Source organism: Harpia harpyja, chromosome 4 (genome assembly GCF_026419915.1).
Source record: "Harpia harpyja isolate bHarHar1 chromosome 4, bHarHar1 primary haplotype, whole genome shotgun sequence".
Classification (NCBI taxonomy): Eukaryota; Metazoa; Chordata; class Aves; order Accipitriformes; family Accipitridae; genus Harpia; species Harpia harpyja.
The window spans coordinates 19,383,814-19,405,197 of NC_068943.1; the positions used below are offsets into that span (position 1 = coordinate 19,383,814).

Here is a 21,384-nt window from a genome sequence, read left to right on the forward strand (position 1 = left end):
CTGGCAGGTAGTGAAAAGAGCTGAATGAAAAGTCCACTTACTTTTAAAGCCTGCAGATAAACCGATACCTATTCTCCCTTTGTCTCTTTCCATGTGATTGTGCAGGACCAGATCTGCTGATTATGTCTGCTTTTAATTGTTTTGCACTATCAAAGTGATTTCTAGGAGCAAGCTCATACTTTGATAATATGATTGGAGGTGTATAAAACTTTAAAAGTATAATCAAAGCACATTTTAGCTGATAATAACCACTGATTCTTCCATTTTTTATTCTTTAATTCAGCCATCTGTTGTTGTCTAGATTTGGTTAACAGGAAGGATGTAAGTCTAATATATGATTGAAAGACCAAAAAAGAACTACTTCAGAGAACTTGCTGTATTTTAGGACAGTATACTCTCAGTTTCTTCTCATGTTTTGTACCTTTCATGCCAGTCACAGTACAGAGGACATAGACACCCTTTCCTTCAAAGATGAAAATGCTAAAGCCATAGTATTCCTTGAAGTATTTGTGAAAGTTGAAGGGATGAAATACAAATCTGACCAAAATTTTATGGATTTATTTTCGGTGGTTCTGAAAAGTGTTCTGAATATCTTAATAGCTGATTCCAATGAAGAAAATATTTCCCTCCCTTTTCGAGAGTTTCAAGATTCACCAGTGTTTTGGGTTTGTGTGGCGGGGTTTTTCAGTAGCGGGGTAGGGGCTGCAGGGCCGGCTCCTGCTGGAAGCTGCTGGCAGCTTCCCCGGCTGGGAGCCAGACCCGCCTCTGGCCCAGGCCGAGCCCGTCAGCGACGGCGGTAGCGCCTCTGGGAGAACAGATTCCAGAGGGGAAACCTGCCGGGAGTCGGGGGATCGGGATGGGAGAGGAACCCCTGTGCAGATCCCGAGGGCAGGGAGGAAGGAGGGGATGTCCCTGCAGCCCGTGGGGAGACCAGGTGGCAGGCTGTCCCCCCCCAGCCCACGGAGGGGAGCGGGGGAGCAGATGCCCACCTGCAGCCCGGGGAGAGAGGAGCCCACGCCGCAGCAGGGGGTGGAGGCCCCCCAAGATGGCCGCCGCTCGCTGGGGAAGCCTGGGACTGAAGGACCGCGGCCTGCGGGAGGGACCCGCGCCGGGGCAGTTTGTGAGGAACTGCAGCCCGCGGGAAGGACTCACGCTGGAGCAGTTCGTGGAGGACTGTCTCCCACGGGAGGGACCCCCTGGCGGAGCAGGGGAGGAGTGCGGAGTCCTCCTCCCCCTGAGGAGGAAGGAGCGGCAGAGACAATGTGTGGAGAACTGACCCCAACCGCCATTCCCTGTCCCGCTGCACCACCGGGGGGAGGAGGGAGAGAGAACTGGGAGTGGGGTTGAGGCGGGAAGGAGGGAGGGGTGGGGGGAAGGTGTGCTAAGCTTTGGGTTTACTTCCCAATATCCTTGATTTGATTTGATTTGTAGTAAATTAAACTGATTTTGTTTCTTCCCCAAGTTGAGCTTGTCCTTTGCCCATGACCAAAAGTGGTGAGTGATCCCTCCCTGTCCTTGTCTCGACCCACGAGCGTTTCTTTATATTTTCTCCTCCTTATGCCACCAGGGCCAGGGGGGAGGAGTGAGCGAGTGGCTTCGTGGTGCTTTGTTACCAGCTGGGCTTAAACCACGACAACCAGTCTGCACCTTTAGTTCCCCTGTCACATAATGGTATATTGTAATTGTAAATCGTGATAATTGTCTACAAACATAAAGCTCACTTGTCTGTTGGAGTGTCTTCTAAGCCCTGAAAAAAGTCTGCAAATTTTGATACAAAGCTTACACAAGCCTATATAAGGCAGACGATCTTTGAGGGAGCTAATTGTATTTAGGTGCTTCACTTCAAAAACTAAGTTAGTAGTATGTGGTCCTGTAGGAAGCTTTCATTTTCTTCTTCAACATACATTAAGATATCTCACACATGAAAACTTCAGTTTTAGAGAGGGAAAAAATCTAACTTGCATATTTATGTTTCTAAAAGCAGGAAGAATGACAATGCTTCTATTACTTATCCTTTTTAACGGGTAAACAAGGAACTGGTAAATTCCCTTTGACTTCTCCCCAGGTATTTGAAACAGTTAATCATTGTGGCTTCCTCAAATCTTTGTTGAAATTGTCCAATTTCTGCTCCCTCTAATTTAATCTTCAAAGAATGAAACGGTAGAGAGGAAGACCAGCTATGAATTCCAGATGTACGTCTGTTTCTTCTAGGATCTTCTTGTGGAGTCCCAAAAGACTCCTTCATTTCTCTGTACTATGACCGTCACAAGACTTATGTTGGCTTTTTGTGTTTTGGCACTAAAGCGGGTTTATCCTAGCTCTAAAAAATCCAAACTGTAGTCATTTTCAAAATCACAATGGGTCAGCTTTGTGTATTTTATCCATTGAGAGAATTAGCATTGCCTTAAGAAGTCAAATGTGTCTTCAGAAGAACCAGTGTTTTTCTGCAATGATTTTATTCAGATAAAAGACAAAATCTTACAATATCTTTTATATCTCTATAAAAGCTTATATATAAAATCTACATTTGAGTAAAAAGAGTATTATCAACAGTTTTTAAATGATTTTTGTATCTATCTCAGTGACGTCAGCTAGAAGAATAATTTACATTGCTCTGTTGTTTTTCTTTTGCATAACAAATCAACTCATACCTATTTTTATTTTATTTTCATACTGAAGACAAATCTACTTATTTTGATACAAAATAGGCATGTGAGTACTTTGAAGCAGGCTTCTTATCTTGGAATGAAAGTGAACTTGTCCTAATATAAAAATAAGTAGGTCTTTATGCATGTTTAGGAAAAATACCAACAAAATGATTCATTAAGCTATCTTTATCATTCTGTTTATGATAGTTAAACCCATTTGCTATGCTTTTACTGTTTTTTTTTTTAAGAGTTTATCATATAGCTATAAAAATGATAGTGAACTACAAAGCAACATGCAAGTTTTCAAATAGAATCAAAGCTATTATTTTTTTAAAGTAATTTTTACATACCATTTTTTCCACAACTTTGGTAATGATTCATACTTGCAATTCTTATAATTTGAAAATAGGTCTTATAAAATGGTAGTATTTCAAGTTAGGAATTTTGTTAATGAAACAAGTACATAATATTAATAACAAAACATCATTGTCACTTAATCAGTTATTGGGGACAATCAGTGTGTGCTTATTTTAACCAGTCAGAGATTTACTCATTTTAATTGTGTATTGCATAGTCTGCCGTGACTCTAGATTTTACGGACCTTAAGAAATAATTCTTACATGTGTTTTTCTGCCTTGTCATAAGGAACAAACATTTCTTAAATAGAGAAAGGCCTTTTCATAGTAAACTGGAGTTAGTGCTTTGTTACTTAAAAATAATATCAGGATAAAAGAGGTTTACTTCTCAGAAATTCCATTTAAATATTGTTAGTTATATTGGAATTGGGAGTTTTGGACTTCATGAAAACACTTATTTGGTAAAGTTTGGGATAAATCATGGGGTAGAGTTGGGTTACTGGGCTCATTTATGGGTTTGAGTGTGGCAGCCCTTTTGTACAGAGTAGTGCAATCAAATTGCTTGTAGAAGGTGACCAAAGGAAATTTTGCTTTGGGTATCTCAATATCACCTATAATATGGTGCTGACCTTCATTTACAGATTTGGTCCATGGGCGTCTTCTCTCAGGCTTTGAAGAGGGGTGGTTTAATTCCTCAAAATGAAAGACAAAAGCATTCAGGCTTCACCATGGCTGTAATTGATAGTAAGCATCGAAGAGAGTCTTTGCAGGTGTGAACTTGTTGGTTTTTAAAGACTTGGAAGTCATTGGTAGGTTGTGCATTATGCCATAGCACCCCGCTTGTGTTTTTTATGCTGTTGTCAGACCCTTCCGTACTCATACCACAGCAGTGATTTGAGAACAGTGCATCATCATAGGTATTTAAATTAAGCCATTAAAATTTTCTTACATAGTGGCATTTTTTTGGTGGATGAATATATTAGAAACACTTCATTTAAATCAGATCATTTTTGTCTATAATGTTTTTATCAATTTTATGTGTATTCATGGTATGTTTATTTTTATTGTAAATCACGAAGGAAATTTCAAAGAAAAACAGAAGACACTTAATTTGGTTCTGTGAGCTGGAATAAGACAATACTCTTTTTTTGCAACTGTTTTTCTTGTAGTTGTGAACATATGACAATTTTGTTTGTATTAAAGAAAATAAAAAATCCCAAACCAATCAAAGAAATTATCAAGCTTATAATTTTAATAATGACCTCAGCTTAGGACATTAAATTGGGAATTAATGATCAGTTAAGGTTAATGACTCAATGCCTCGAGTCATTAAACTCCAAGAAAATGCCCTGTACTTTGATTGTTTTTGGTTTATTAAAGATAGGTTGTAGAAGTTGCAAAAAAAAAAGGGGTATTTCCAAACACAAGGGAAATGAATATGAACAGAAACCAGAAGTATTTTATTATCTGCCTCCTTCTGCAGTCCCAACACAGCTGAAAATGCCATAATCCTTCATTCGAGTTTTGTTAGCATGAGGACCTAAGGAACAAAACCTTTCATAGCCACTTTCCTTTTCTTTCTTGTTTTGAAACAAATGAAGAACCTCAAATGTTTGGCAAAGCATAGGTTAACACTGCAGTGTTAGAGCTGCACATCACCTTTTTCTGTGAAGTTATTCCACAATGTCCGCTAAATAAGCAGTTAAAGGATATTGCAATAGTACTATGCTATGGTCGGTACGTAAGAATACAAGCCTTTGGATATGCATTGTATGTAGCAGGTACATATTTGCATGTAAGTGGGTAATAAGTATTTTCATTGTAATCCGTATCTAATTTGTATGCTACTTACACGGTCCAGGAGATGGAAAGTTGTGTATGTGAGCATTTAACAGGCAAGGAGTGCTTAAACCTGAAGCCCTTTATTTTTCCATACTGGACAGATGTAAGCTGCTATGATGGCAGTTGCTCAATAATATCTTACAAAGAATTCTGAGTCTTTTCTGACATAAAGTAGTATATTTAAAGAAGTAAGGTGTCTTAGTGAGATTTTCACTTAAATAGAATAAGGGTTAAATGATAACTTGACTTATCTTTTAAATGACAAAAAATAAAGAAATTGCAAGACCTTTTCACACATTAGATATGTATTGTCATTTATCATCTAGATATCAGGCTAGCAGTGCGAAGTAATAAAACATATCATCGAAAAATGTGCTATAGGTCTGAATCACTCTTTCATTCCACCTCCCAGCTAACTGTAGTATTAAATCAAACAAGCAGAACATTTCCTTAGGCAGCCATTGCCTTTTAATTTCCTGAAGAACCTTAAAATATCATTCATTACAAGTACTACACATATTTGGTTTTTAAAAGTCTCATAAATCAATAGCAGGCTGACTGTAATAATTATTACAAGTTAGTGCATAATTTTCGTGCTGAAGGCTGCATGCAGAACTTTAGCATATGCAAACGAGGCAATTCAAACTGTGTATAGATATTAATATGAAGAAGCAGGTAACGAGGTGCAGGCTATGAATTATGCATCAAGAGCGGCTGATCTTCAATGAGGAAAATGAATTCAGCATGTAATCTAATTAGTGATGGAAGTCTATTACATCTAACTGCAAAAGCAACCGTCCTTGAAACAAATTTATTTACAGTCCATGTTACCACTTGAAACAACTTTGAAATGATGTGTAAGACAACAGCTTAATTGTAAAAATTTTTTTGTTTGTTTGTTTCAGTTCTAGACCTGGAAGGCCTCCTAAGAGGACTCAAAGTGTCACCTCCCCTGAGAATTCTCATATCATGCCACATTCTGTCCCAGGCCTAATGTCTCCTGGAATCATCCCGCCAACAGGTAGGATTGCTAGAAGCACCTTCACACGGGCAATCTTTTGAATTCATGGCTTATATCCACTTGTTAATAAATTAACATTCTAGGAAACCAGCACCCAAATATCACAAAGGAGTTCCTGTAATGTAACATTATGGCCATATAAATGTATTGTATGTAATGGAAATTGTGGCAGCTCAGTACTTTAAAATACAAATAACTGAGCAAATAATAATCCTTTATAATTTTCCCCCCTGTTCTTTTTCTTTATAAACATAAAACCTTTCAAAGCATGAATTACCTATCATTAGACAATAATCTCCCTATTCATTTTTAATAGATCAGATATCTTCTGATTTTTTGCTGCTTTGCTTGATTAGATAATGTCATCATGAATATAGTGGCCTGAAGAAACCAAGTTAGTTAAAATAACTCTATGCCGCACACACGTCTGTCTTAATTTTTCATCCTGAAATTCTATTTTTGATGTGTCTCCTGAGGCCTTGTACTAATGTAAAGTCCTGTAACAGTCTGTTTCTCAAACTACTATTTTCTTTTGAAAGTTACTATAACATCTCCTAGCAGTGACTTGCTTTTAGTCATAGTTAAATTAAGAAAACCTGTGTTGCAGGAAGGAGATGAACAGAGCCACCTGAAGATGGAGGCACCCAACAGTCAAGCTGTTGATGGTGGTGCTACATTCTCTCTCCTCATGTTACAGATGAGTTATATTCTCCCACTTGCTTCAGCAAAGCCCACCTGAGCTTCCACTTCTTCCCCAGTTGTTCCCCACTTGTTTGCACAGCTCAGTCTCTAGCACTGATTTTCTCTAAGGCAAAGGAAAGACAACAAACTAGACAGATCCAAATAGAGAGGAAGATTACTGCGTCTTGGAGATTGGATGGATGGGTGGATGTTTGAGTATGTGCCCATGATCACATCTCTGTTTAAGTATGAGCATGATCCTTGGCCTGGTTTTGGTCATAGATGACTAACATTCTCCAAAAAGAATGCAAAGTTCAGAAAATATCACATGCCAGAAACTGCTGGCAGTTTGGATGCAAATGTCTTGTCTGGAGGAGGGAGGAAAGTGGAGAGAGTTTAGCTCTGTGGACAAAAGTGGGGCCATGCCTCTTGGCCTTAGGGCTCAAGAGCTGCTTTACATAGTGAGATAGACACATAGCCAGAAATATTTTATTAGAAATTTATAGTTTTTCAAAAGGCTAAAGATCAAGAGAATTGACAAAATTAAGAGAAGTCAGACAACTAAGGCTGGTAAGAGAGACTTATAAAGTAAGCAGAGGGAAGGAGGGATGAGACTGAGAGTGTAGGCAAGCATGGGAGGATGTCAGGCAAGTAGGACTCACAGTGGTAGTCTGGGTAGGTGTGACCAGCAAAAAAAGTGAATCGTGATTAAAATACCTTACACAATAGGATTTACAGGATAAAATCTAGTAAAGGAAGTAGAGTTGGTGCAGAGTGAATGCAATGTGAGAATAATAAATAGGGTCTATGTGGGGAAAGAACAAAATTTTTTATAGGGCAGAAGCATTCATGTTTATGAGGGAGAGATCAAAAATTGCAGAAGAAAAGGGAAATTATTTGGGGGAAGTAAGGCAGGAAAATATCAAAGAAAAAAAAATGCATGTGAAAAGGAGAAAGGAGATGACATGAAAGAAGTCAGAGACAAATAAGCAGGCCAAAAAGAGGGAGACAGGAAAAAAAACCTTGTCAACAGTATCATTTGGGGGTTTGTGTTACGGTTCACATATAAGAGTAGATCGCCTCCTGATACAGTATCTTCTGGGGGTTTTTTTGCATTTTTTTTATTCTAAGAAAGCAGCTTAAAACCACAACTAATGCCTAAAGTATCCAATTCCTCTCTAGTCCTTTAAAGCTGGTCATAACAAGTTAATGATAAAAATATATGGTACTAAAAACACAGATCCAGTTTCTTAGGATATCAGCCCACAAAACCAGATGTAGATCTTTTTAAAATGATGATTAAAAAAAAAGAAGAATATAATTCAAAATTAAAGAAAATAGGCAGGTGTAAAATTATAATTCATTGAATCCTTTTAGGATGGTAATGCTTTGTGAGTCTCTTGCAAAAGAGGAAAGGTTTAAATGAAATCGCTATTAAGTTTGAACTAGTTTTGCATTACATGGCTTACCACAACAGAAGGGGTGAGCATGATTTTTTCCCATTGTGGTGGTGTTGAGTCTCAAACAGCACAAAACCTGCAAACACTGACACTGTTAGAAGCAAGCTCTAGGGTATAACGTTCCATGGAGTATGGCTCAGCAAAGGTAAAGGAGCATCATGACAGCAGCACTACATGACAGTCATTCGAGCATTTTATGGACAGGAAAGTATAAAAATAGGCTTAAAATCTGATCTTATGAGTTCAAATCAATGAACATTTGTGCATCTACGTTGTGAATAAGTACCAAAACTACTGTAAGAGCCCTACCAAAAAAGAACTGCTATAACTGCAATAGATGACATGGGTGCTGTTATTATTACCACATTAGTTGATACTAGAAAATTCTTGCCACTTGTGAACATTTTCCTCCGTGTTTTCACTGTATACTCATAGAACCACAGAATAGTTGAAGTTAGTAGGCACCACTAGAGATCGTCCAGTCCAACCTCCCCCAGTCAAAGTTGGATCACACAGAGCAGGTTGTTCAGGGCTATGTCCAGTTGGGGTTTGAGTATCTTCAAGGATGGAGATTCCATGATGTCTCTTTGCAACCTGTTCCAGTGTTTGACTACTATCAAAATATTTTTTTTTTCCTTACTTTTCAATGGATTTTCCTGTATTTCAATTGTGTCTGTTGGGCAACACTGAGAAGAGTCTGGCTCCATCTTCTTTACTCCGCCCCCATCAGGTATTCATACACAGTGATAAGATCCCCCCTGAGCCTTTTCCAGGCTGAACAGTCCCAGCTCTCTCAGCTTCTCTTCATATGTCAGGTGCTCCAATCCCTTAATCATCTTTGTGGCCCTAAGATGACTTTTTGTTTGAGAAGTTTATGAAGTTTGGATTTCCTGTTAGGATCCAGCTCTAAGCAGAAAAAAATTAAAGCACCAGATTGTTAAGTGCTTCTCCCCACCTTTCTCTCTCTCTTTTTTTGTAACAAATTCTTCCTTTTAAGCTTTCTGATTGATTTAATAATCTGAGTATAATAATGTAAGTTTCCTTCCTGCCTACAAAAGAGTATAAGTGATCACACAAACAATTATGTGTTATTTAATGCTCTTTAAGTAACAGAGATCTGCAGTTATTAGTTATATCCAAGATATACAACTCTATGATTTAACGCATGATTTTTACTTGAAAATTTTCCTTTTTCTGAAATCTGCTGCATAATACACAAATACACATTTAAAGGTGGAAATCCTCGTTTCTAAAGGGGTTGGTTCTGCATGCATTGTTTATGTGTGCAAATAATATTGGTAGAAAACTGTATGCAGAGACTTCTCATGAAAATTCAGGATTGTATATTTTTGCAGGAGGCCAAGTTAAGGAACCCTTTAAAATGTATTCTATTACTGGTCCAATCTGAAAATCCATGCAGAGAATGTTGCATTATCACTTAGAATGGATTCGCTTTAGAGAAGTGTTTAGGGACTAAGCTGAGATTTAGGGACTATACTGAGAAGGAAAATGAAAGGGAAAAAAGGAATAATATTCCAGGTTTTTTTTAGGGAGCATAAATTGAAGTGACTACCACCTCTTAGGTGATACTGTGTCCATTTTATCACAAGATTCATAAATATTATCCACAATTGCTGGTCTATCCACTGTCTTTCATTAGGGTCAATTTACAGAATGTTCCCAACTTCAGAAAAGGCTGGTCAGCTGACTAAAGACAGTCTTATGTTTATTAAAATAAATGTAGGACTTTTGAGGGTGTGACAAAATGAGAAATATGTAGTAACAGGAAATGAAAAGCTTCTTGAATTGTCTTGCCTATGTTACAAATGATGTAGCCAGAAAAAAGAAGAGTTTGGTGTAGGTTCAGACAGGTGTACTGACTTTTCAGGCTTATCTGGATAATACCTTGAAGCCCTTCCAAAACTAGATGGCTCATCATAGTTAATTTTGATCTGCATATCTCTGTGTGCTGCAGATCTTTTCTTGGCTAATGTACTTAGAAGCTTCAAAAGTTGTCTAAAGTTGAAATGGTAGATCATTGTAATTAATCAGAAAAGCAGTGCTGTAATTCCAGAGTAGAGAGTATGATATACATTGTGCTCTGTATTTTTATGTCTGTAGTTGCTATATAACAAATAAAATGATATTTCTGTTATTTTTCATACAAACTTTGAAAAGCAATTCTCTTCACTTTTCAAAGTAATGTTTTTGGTAATTATTCTTAAGGCTTTTAGGTTTTGAAACTGTTTTGTAAAGCTCCTGACTTAATTCTTCTGCAGCTTGGCCTACTGAGTCTGTAATCTACAGGTGATGAAATGAGTAACTACAAAACTCTTGTGCTTATTTCAGGAACTGCATCTTTCTCTCAAAGATAAAATGTGAATATAAAGTGCTTTTGGAAATCACTATTATAAGGCATGATAAGAATACTACTTCATAGATCTATATCTATATATCTCTCTTTATAGATCTATCTGTCAATTAAAAAAAAGTAATTTCAAAGCACCTTACATGTTTAATTTATTATGTTAATTCTACATTAAATTAGTCTCAGTAATTATTATTGCTATTATTATTTTGAACAGATTTGCTTTATGATAGGTACTTCTGTCCACTTATTCCACATCTGATACCAGGCTCTTCTTTTCCACTGTAGAGATACTAAGCTTCCTCTGAAATGTTTCATGTGTATAAATTATAACAACTTTCCTGTATTAAACTCCTATTCTGTTTTTTCTCAAGTGATAATCTGAAGATGTAATTTCTAATCTCATCCTTATTTTCTCTCTTGCTGTGTGACTGAATCAATAAAAGTATATTCCAACTTCCATGCTTTACAAAACTCTCTGAGCCATGAAGCATTTTTATGGGGGGTTAGAGTAAGGAGAGAGTTGAAAGGTTTTGTATAGATTATTTCATCTTAGAGGACAAATGGAGTTCACAGATGCAGCTGTTGATAAAGTGTGGCAACGTTTCTGCTAAAGTAGAAGATGGAATTATTTGGTGTTTAAAGAAAGATTAATCACATAATTAAATAATTTCATTTTCTCTGGCTCACAGTTATTGATGTTGTATTAGGCAGAACTGAAAGAACGGTTAAAATACAATTATCATTGTTGTTATATCCACATTATATTGGATATTGCCAAGAAACAAAATCAGTAGTTGGAAGAGTTTTCTCCTGGTAGACTCAGTCCTGTAAGGTCTTAAGAATGTATTTAACTTCTCATAGTGAATAGAGTTGATTTCTACAAGTACTCCAGAGTCTAGAAATTAAAAGTTTGAGTTACATACTTAGTAATTTTGAGAAGCAAACCTATTATTTAGTTATTTATTTTATGTAGTGTGTACATTTTGTGATCCTGTGTTGGTTAAAAAGATACACATTAATAAAATTGAGTGGCTATAGCTTACTTCTTTGAAAATGCACTCCATGTTAACACAGTGTTTTGATTATTAGTGTTTAATCTTTTTTAACGCTAGCATTGCTTTGATTGGTGTTAGAGGATGATATGCTGTTTATCTGTTGGGTCTGAACTAACTTACTGTAAAAATAAACTACAAAATCCTTTCAGAGTGATAAACTGTAACCTAATTCAAGAAACTGAATCAGATCACACAAACATTTTTGCACTTCATTAGGGAAGTAGTCATTACAATTAATGTGAAAGCTTCAATTGTGTTCACTAGTTGATGTATCAATGGGAAGATATACTGACTCAACTCTGTAAATATATTATTTCATAGCTTCTAAAATCATAATTAGGGTGTAATTCAGGCCACCTGTCCTTTTCTGAAAACACTTTGATAATTTTGCTATTTTATCATCCTGTTGAATCACTGGCTATCTTCTACTTTATCGCAAGAGGCTTTATCACTGAAAACCAGTTCTGGAAGCTCGCTAGTTTAAGTTCTGATGAGTCTCTTACATTCACTAGTCAATAATTAAGTTGATTTTCCATGCAGCCACAAATTTTATAAAAATCCCCAAATCAAATAATTGTTTCAGCACCTATTAGGGTAAGAATACAAGACACAGTGGGAACTTGAGTATTTAGCTGTATAATGTCAGGCGTATGCAAATTCATTCTTTTCTGACTTTTGATATTTTACTCCTCAACCTTCATTTTAAATGTTGTGTTAAAATGAAATTTACTATAGTACTTGAGCAGAAAATACTGCGATATAAGAATTTATTTTGGGGTGCCAGTAATCAAAGGATCAGACTCCTGTGAACATTCAGTCACTTCAATAGCTCTTTATAGGAAAATAGGGTGTGACTACATGGTTTATTATAGGCAAATGGATGGAAGGTGCAGGCAGATTATAAACTGTCTCTGAATCTAGATCTCCATTTTACCGCATTTGTTTCTGACAACTATTTTCTTTCTATCCATTTCTGATCATGAGAAGGCTTTGAGTATCTTTGCTTACAATAAACCATGGAGACATAGCTTTTTCAGTCATAAAATCTTTTTAAAACCAATAATTACTTGCAGAAATAGAACCTTTTTTATTAAGAAGTTTTAATCAATAAGAAATTGTACATTTTGCAGTATTATACCGTACAACACTACATATATACAAAGCCTACAGGCTACTGTTGGAAGTCTGTGTAAGGCAGAGAGTCAAACCTCATGCAGGTTCGCCCCTGTTGAGAAGAGTCCCTGGACTGAACTGTTTCCAGAAATGCTCCCAGCTTTTTTGATACAAAGGGAACAAGTTGGTTCACTTCAAAAGAGACTCTGAGATTAAATATTTAAGCAGTGAGGATAGTCAGGTACCTTAACATGCTCAAGGTACTCAAGAAGGAACTGAGGAGTGAAGTTATTTTACACCGTAGTTAAAAGCTAGTGAATCCTGTCTTCTACTTCCATCTTGTGACTACTCATTTAGTATTAGGTTGTGATGTGCACAGATTTATTACCTTTCAGTGGAAAACCTGAGATAAGAATTTTTTGTTTCTTCCTGGTTCACAGAATAATTTTGCCTTCTGAAGGCTAAAGGTGTAATGGTATTGATTTGTGAATTTCCCCATAAGAATGATATTTCTGTACCAGTTATGTAGGATCCCAGTTGAAGGACCATATTCTGTGAAGATGAACTATTAGAAGATATTAGTAAAGCTTCTAATGATGTGTGATAGTTTTCATATATGTGTAGCTTTGTTAAGTCAGGGTAGATTTAACATAATCAGAAAAAAAAAGGTGTCTCTGACTTTATAAATGACCTTCATGCAAATTCCAGTTTCTTATTTCAAATCATAAAAGTATATTAAACATCTAGGGGAAAAAGACCCCCACTTTTCAAAATAAGGTATTTTATCATCAAGGTTTCCTATAAAACAAATAATATACAAACCAAAACAAAATAAAAAAAGTCACTGAACTCTTGATGCAAAAGCAAGCAATTAAAGTCATACTCTTAAAGGCAAGTATGTGGCGAAGTTATCAGTGACTGAATTTGGACCTGGGAATGGAAGTGTTTACTAGTGATTACAGTAGCTTTCTGAATGCCAACATACTATTAATTGTATTTGAAATGAAAAAGTTACTGAAAAGATACATATTGTAGAGTACACTGATTTTTTCATAAAATTAAATTATTGAAAACGTAAGCTTACCAATTGTGGGAAGCATTGAGATAGTCTTGTAGCTCAGATTTCAGGCAGAGTCTTTCAATAGAAAAATGTCAGGATAATCATGCTCCTATGTTTGCAGTTTTTCTTATAATAAATCTGATATTTTTCCAACCACTCTTGCTTTTTAGTGAGAACGTTTAGCCAAAATAATTCAATACCCAATCATTTCATTTCTAATTGGTTCAAAACTAACCTTCTACAGAGCGAACAGTGCATTGCCATTTTAAACATCAAATATGGAGTATTATTTCATTGAACGCTGTCACTAGAAATGAACCTGAGCTGCTGAATTTGGAATAATATCTCAGTCTTACAAACACATTGGTCTTCTATCTGAATGATGTTGATTGCAATAGAGTAAGATGGTACTTGTTAGAGTAAGCATAGCAAGATCTGGTACAAAGCTCAGTTTCGTCCCATTGCTAACTATGGTTCTGCATCATCGTGATAACATGAAGTTCTTGAATGCTATCAAGGTGCCTATCTCCTTTCCTGTAGAATTAGACTACTTGTGTCCTTGCATGACATGATCAATGACGGGTGAATGATTTTTTTTCTCTTCATTTTATGTTTGATCTGCTACCAGTGCTATATACGGCATTCAATAAAAAATGACTTCAGATTTATATATTCCAAAGTTATGGTCCATGATTTCATTATCATATATTTGGTGATTCTCTAAAGTACAGGAAGAAACTGAAGTGTAATGTATTTAACTTGGTTTGGGGGTTTTGGGAGGAGGGGGGGCGGTGTCAAATGTCATTTTTTAGTTTGATTTTCTCCTGGTTAAGAACAATGTGTGCTGTGGAGTTTTCCAGATCTCATGCAAGGACTTAAATATGAAGGGAATATCTGGAAAAGATGTCAGGTAGCCCAGGTATTTTTGTTATATGATATATGAGAATATATGAGATAAATGATATATTGGTATTTACTCAAGTAAATGATATCTTCAAGAAAAGTATGCAAGCAAGCATTATTATATCTGGGCAGCTTTAGAAGACTACAACTCAAGAAAAAATAGAATGAGCTAAGTACTATATTAATTGATTTTATTAATATTTGTTTTAAGTCATCTGTGATGATAACAGCTTGGAAGGGTCAAGCATCTAATGATCACATCATATCTAACCTTTCAGGTAATAAGCTTATTGAACAGAAAATGAACTTAGTCAGTTTTCCAAGGAGAACCAGTCACTATCAGTCGTCCTTATGACTTACAGCTCTAGTAACATTGTCTGCATGAATTTTATAAGACATGATAGCATACTATCAAAATTATAATGAATCCACTATCAGTTGTTCACAGTGCACTGTATTGTTGTTATTACTAATGTTGTCCTATGCAATATATTAGAGCTATCATAAAGTCTTAACTGGGAGAAGGTTTTTGAAGAGGAATGTTGTTCTGGTTTTGGTTCAAGTCCTGGGTTCAGGATTCCAAGGCCAGATTGTTGTTCAAACTTGATTCCAGATCATCTGCAAGTTGCTTAACTTTTTTCTTCTTGTTTGGAAATCAGAGAGCATTTATGTCAGAACTGTACTGTGTTGTGAAGTGAAGCATGTGGAAAGATGCGCTGGTGAACTGTACTGCAAATATAAAATGGTCTGTCAGTTATTGCTCATGGAGCTGCCTCCAAGAGCTTGTGGTTTATGAAAACTCGAGCTGTTGGTCTGGCTTTCCATGCATTCAAACTGCTAAGTTTCAAAACCTCTTTTTACTTTCTTCAGGTGAGAAGACTTCTTTTATTCCTTCAAGATACAGAAATAGGTAGCTATGTTGGTTGGTTGCCGTGTGCCTGAGGCAGCAATTGGAAAGGCAGAGTGGGATAGAAGGAGATAGGAAGGGGGATTAAAAAATTGTGTGTGTGTGTGATGGAGAGAAAGAGAGAGAAAGGCACGGAGGAGAGAGAGTTCTTCTTTATGAGTTGGTATAACCAACATTTAATGTAACACAATTTCATTTGTTTGCTGTTGTCTATTAATTTGTGACTATTGAGAGGTTACAAAGCTACGTTGTTACAGTATTTGTATCATTGCTTTCAGGGATTGTCCTCTTTCAACAGTGGACATACAGGAACCTGTATTTTGTTTTTCTGAAATGTTTTTTAGTAATGAATGTTTTACAAAGAACTCTTAAATCATCTTTCAATCCAGTCTTAATTGCAATGAGATACTGTGTTTGAGCTGTCAGCAAAAATGAAACTGTTACTGCCACTAGTATTAGACACATGACTACTATGGACATTTAGAAAAAAATCTTAGACTGAGGAGAATGTTACTGTTACTACATTGCTTTGATGAGGTCATCAATTAATGATATATTAATTTCTGACTGTGAAAACAGTAGCGTGCTAGGACTGAGTAAGCTGGGGAAAGGAAAACTGCACCTAGTCAAGAAAAAATTAATAATGTCACTGAGTCGTTTAAACTCATCAAAATCCATCGCAATGGCAGATAGACAGACAGTGTACTGACAAGTGTTACTGAAAAGTAAGGTTTTGTCAACATTACCTTTTCGTTAGGTGGTGACTGAGATTTAGATTGACATAGGGGAAGTAGAACAAATTGCGGGGAATGTTTTAAATGGGCAGATGCATCGACTAAATTTCCTTTTCTCTATATTCATTATGCTGTCTGTTATCACAGGCACTAAGACCACACATATGGCTTGAACAATCCAGTTGCCCTTATTGAGAGGAAAGGTAATAGAACAGCATTGCTTTCTGCAGACTACTTTTTTTAAAGAATGTTTCGGCACTTATAGTGGAAATGCAGAATTCAGAATATGAGGTGGTGTTTGCTGTGTATTCCAATAATCTCCATTTATGATTACATCAGGTTACTGGAGCTACCTTGCTAGAAACCATGAAAATCAAGGGTAGGATCTTAGAAAAACAACATCACTACTAAAAAGGATGATGTCACTTTTATGTTTTCTTTTGACAGTAAACTAATTTCTTAATTCATATGCTGTGATGCATCAATCCAATATATGGAGACCTAGATATAATTACTGTATTAGAATACTGTCTCTGTAATGTGAGTTAAGCTTGGACTTCGGATAGTGAGAAAAGCTGCTTAACACAGTGCAAACAATGTTTTCCCTGTACCCTTGCTTGATAAATGTATGTGAATATGGGAATAAAAGGACTATGTTACTTGGGTGGTTTCAGAAGCAGGTACCTTACTGCATCACAACAGTACATTCTTTTTGCAAGTACCAGACTACCAACAAAAAGAAAAAAAAACAACCAAAAAACCAAATGGTTTTCAGCATCCCGTCAGTATTCAGTGCAAATATTTGAGAAGAGAAAGGTGATTTCTTGTGAATCAGTACATTTGTTTTGAAAAGTATCTCAAAAGATTCTAGTAGATTAATATTTCATTCAAGTGGAAGAAAACAGTGGTTCCTGTGCACTAAGTCACTGTGTGACAAAACAATTTTTAAAGTAATTTTTTTCCTCTATTGAAAGCTCAAATTATATTTGACCTTTGAAGTCTCAGATATACAGATGCTGAACACACTGAAGACAACATACTCCTAGAGGTGAATGACAAAAAATATAGCACTTTTGCCTCTATGGTATATAACAATGGGAACTTCATGTTTATGGAATATGGAATAACTCATTATGAAATAAGATTTAGCTTTTTTTTTTTTTTTAAATACAGCCATAAGAACATTTTTATATAAAATGTAAATGACTGGGATTTCTCATTAAGTTGATTTCTATTATCACCTGGGCTATAATTTTATATGGAAAGACTGTTATGAGGAGGTGACATGTATGTAGAACCAAAATAAATATTATCATAGTAGATAACTCTTAAGTTAAATGAAAAGAACCCCGAATGGTTATACTGCAGAAGGGTCTAGAAAGAGATGCTACTATTTAGGCTACTATTCCTGTAAAGAATATGACTTTTATGGCTGCATCTGTACCAATAAATAAAACGGTTCAGAGCTGTTCTTTCTCTTGGAGGGCAGGCTTGCATCCTGCAGCTTACAACTGCAGGTCTAAACTCTTATTAGAATCTTTCCCAACGTAAAAAAAAAATTCATCCCTATCTTCTGAGGAAATGTTCCTGGCCAGTTCTGTTTCTCGCACTGTCCATGGCCAATTACAGAACATGTTTTGTAGCTATACTACAAAATTACTACTAGGATGAATATTTCATTTGTTGAGTTTCTAGTATAGTTTTTGTTTAAAGAAACTAGAGGTAAAGTTTTTATGGAAGTTTTATCTTTTATTAGACCAAGTGCCAAAAATTTACAAGCTTTTGGAACACAAGCACTTACTCATGTCTGCTGAACGAAGTTAATCACTACTAAGATCTAAAAGCATCTGAAAGCAATTAAAAATGCTTATATGGAAATGCAGTTTTAAGTATAAGCAACTTGGTTTCTCCACCTTCTGCTCAATAGCTGGGTACCATTTCTCCAGTGTGGGTTAAAGATGATGACTTTTTTTCATTAAAATCTCTTGCAGTATAATTTTTTTTGGATTTTTTAATTGCTTTCTTCTTTACTCCAGGAGAAAACTCTTGATCTTTTGAATTTACCTTTCCTCTTTTTTACTCCTGTTCTGGAGGCCCCAAGTTAACTTTGTGATGATGAAGAAGAAAAAAAACCCATACATTTTTCTATATGTATGGTGCTGTTATCCCTGGGAATGAAAAGAAACACTCAGTCCAAACATGGGATAATTACGATATCCACATCCACTCAGAAATTCAAGGAATTGTTAGCTGATTTTGCACTTGGAAACAAATCTTTTAAATTAATCTTTTTCTGTGGAAAATTTAAGGTCATTGTGAGATCAGCAGTTATACCTTCATGCCCTGTAACTGCTACTATCTGAGTCTTTAAGTTATGGATAATTATTCACACAATTCCTTTTTTAACAGATTTCTGTCTGCGTAATTTTCTCAGGAAAAATATTTGCTTTTAAATTACTTCATAATTGTTACTTGCTGTCTTTATAGTGTCTGTAGAGTTTGTTATTATTATTATAGCATTTTATCATGTGTTTTGGTGGTGTTTTGTTTTCCATTTATTTATTTATTTACTTATTTAAATCTCCACTTATATTACCAGGAGTGAATTTGCTGATATCAGTCAAAACATTAGGCTTGGTATTGAGACTCCGTATCATCTCAAAATATCCTGAGTTCCAAGTCACATGCTCTGAGCAAATATTTGCTCTTAATCTACATGAACAAGTATTTCAGAATTTCCTACAGGTAGTCTGGGATCTCACCTTTGTTTGTGACTTCTTATTTCCAACTCTCTCCTGAAAACTGGTAAAAGGACTAGAATATGTAACTCTTTATCCATCCTAATTTGAGACATTTTCCTTAATGAGCAATGGAAATTTCACTGGTTTCAGATTACAGAGGTTTAGCCTTGGCATGAATTTTGAACTATATCAACTCTGCTTTAAAAACTCACAGAACTGTGGTAGGAATGAGTATTTTAAGTTATCTTCTTCCTGCTCCTTTCTCAAATCTACTTTGTCTTTATTTAATATTCAGAATTATTTCATTAAATCATTAATAATGGAAATAAATATTTTTGGAACAGGTAACAATAAATCAAGAGTAATGGTAAATCCTAACAAGATTTTCCCTGGGATGTTTTCTCTTACCATTCATTCCAAATATTTAATTCCTTAATCCTGTCTAGCTGACCAGGCAAGAGTTTCACAGAACCTTCTTTGGCCAATGGACTGGTACTTTAAAGGTTAAAAAGAGTACCAGGTTTTTTTATTAGAAATAACGATGTACTTTTTCAGAATTTTTATTTATTTTTCAGACTGTAGTTTTTATCAAGTGACCAAGTAAGTTAATAGATTCAGTAGGTAGCCCAGATTAAAGTAGGGCATAGGCAAAACAGAAGGGTATTTAATGTAGTCCTTATATAATTTGTGATCAAGTTGGGTGAAGGTTATTGCCAATGGGTTGAACTTAATTTCTGTCTCACATTTTAGACTGTTTTAATTCAGTGTAGCCACAGAAACTGTATTTGGTCTGCCCTTGGAGAACCTTTTTTTCTTTGTGTAGAAAATTTGTGATAAGTGGTGGGGGTTTTTTTGTTGTTGTTTTGTTTTGCTGTATAATTCAGAACTGTTTATATAACCCCTGAGATAACACTGTGTTTTGGAGTTGTATTTGAATCTGCTTCATGCTTTTTTTAGAATTATTCATGATTTAATTGTATTTATTCAGTTAACACAGATCCATCTGTGGCCTGCTCCCAGTAGAAGGCTCCTCATTTTATCCTCAGTCACTAAATGCTAACATCTCATGCATTGCTTAGCTCCATCTCCCTTTTTACATAGTGTTGTTCCTATGGTTACTTAAAGTGATTCTTTCTACCAAAGTTTACCATATAATTGTTTCACTTTGTATTTGTTGCTTTGGTATGGTTTCTGCTGCCCTGACTTTATCTCTGTATTCAAAAGTCACTTTATCTTACATGATACGCTGTCTTCTAGTTCTCAACATATTTTTCAGAGACCTGAAAGATTTTGAAGTTGATTATATCTTAATAAACATTTTCTTGGGGTGGGTTGATATCATGGGGTGTGGTATGATCTTCCTCATTTCTTTGAGTAGTTTTGATTAGGCCACTAAATTTTGTCCGCTACTCTGTCTTTTAAATAGAATATATATACACCCCTTCCTCCCATTTTTCAAAACTGAGTGATTTTGAGATTCCTCTGAATTCTTTCCCCTTTAAATTCCTTTCTACTTTACACTGTTGTGTTTTCATGAGACACAAAGCCAAATTAAAGCAAAGATGCTCAGTTAAATTTCACTTACTGGTTTTGCTTTTAAGTCTATAATATGCATAAAATATAGAATAGAATACAATAGAATAGTTCAGTTGGAATGGACCTACAACAATAATCTAGTCCAACTGCCTGACCACTTCAGGTCTGACCAAAAATTAAAGCATGTTATGTAACCATATTTTGGAAAGATTATTAGTTTCATTGTAGACACCTTAATGCTGTTGCTTCAAGCTTGACAGATTTATTATTTCCCTTTTTCTTAACATGTTGACCAGTCATGAATCCTTTATCTCACCAGCCTGGCTAATCTATTAAATTTGGGAGGAATGCCATTAGGTAATGTTCTTTTAAAGAAAAAATGAAAAACTAACCACTGATAAGTTGCAAATGAAAAAGGGTTTCCAGTGCTAACATTGCTCATTATTTCTCCTAACTGCATCTTATGTCCATTTTGCCAAATGTCTGAAGCAAATATGGACTTGAATTCTTACCCCTTTTTTCCTCAGCTTCCTCCTGCTTCCTAGCTGCTTTCCGGAATTTTTTCAGACAATGTAATATTTCTGATTTGCATTGTTTTTCTTTCATATACTGCATACATCTTCTAGAAGAAAGCTCACCATCTGAGAACAATGGCTACTTTATGAGAAATCCTTAGCTTTGTATAACTGCCACAAGAAAAAAAGAACATTTCAAATGACAATGACAAATATATCTTCTTATGCTGTCATTGCATGAGGTGTTTACAATAAAAAATTGTTGAAAAAATACCTGCTAAATGAAGAGTCACGATTTTATCATAGCATGAAAATATTATTCGTGGTGCACAGGACCAAAAAGGACTGTTCACAGAGCCTGTCCCGTTAAAGATCATCTATAAAGAGAATTTTCACAGTTCTTTTAAAATTGTAATTATGATGAAAAGTTTGCCAATTTTT

The 21,384-nt window shown here is 35.6% G+C and overlaps 1 protein-coding gene across 6 annotated transcripts in view; it reads left to right on the plus strand.

Moving 5' to 3' along the window:
* The window catches only part of DACH1 (dachshund family transcription factor 1), a 367,060-nt gene that overhangs the window by 148,275 nt on the left and 197,401 nt on the right, over nt 1-21,384 (plus strand). For all 6 annotated transcript variants that reach the window (XM_052786003.1, XM_052786001.1, XM_052786002.1 and 3 more), the window contains exon 2: nt 5,752-5,867. In XM_052786003.1, coding sequence (XP_052641963.1) covers nt 5,752-5,867 — 116 coding nt within the window. The remainder of the gene's footprint in view (nt 1-5,751; nt 5,868-21,384) is intronic.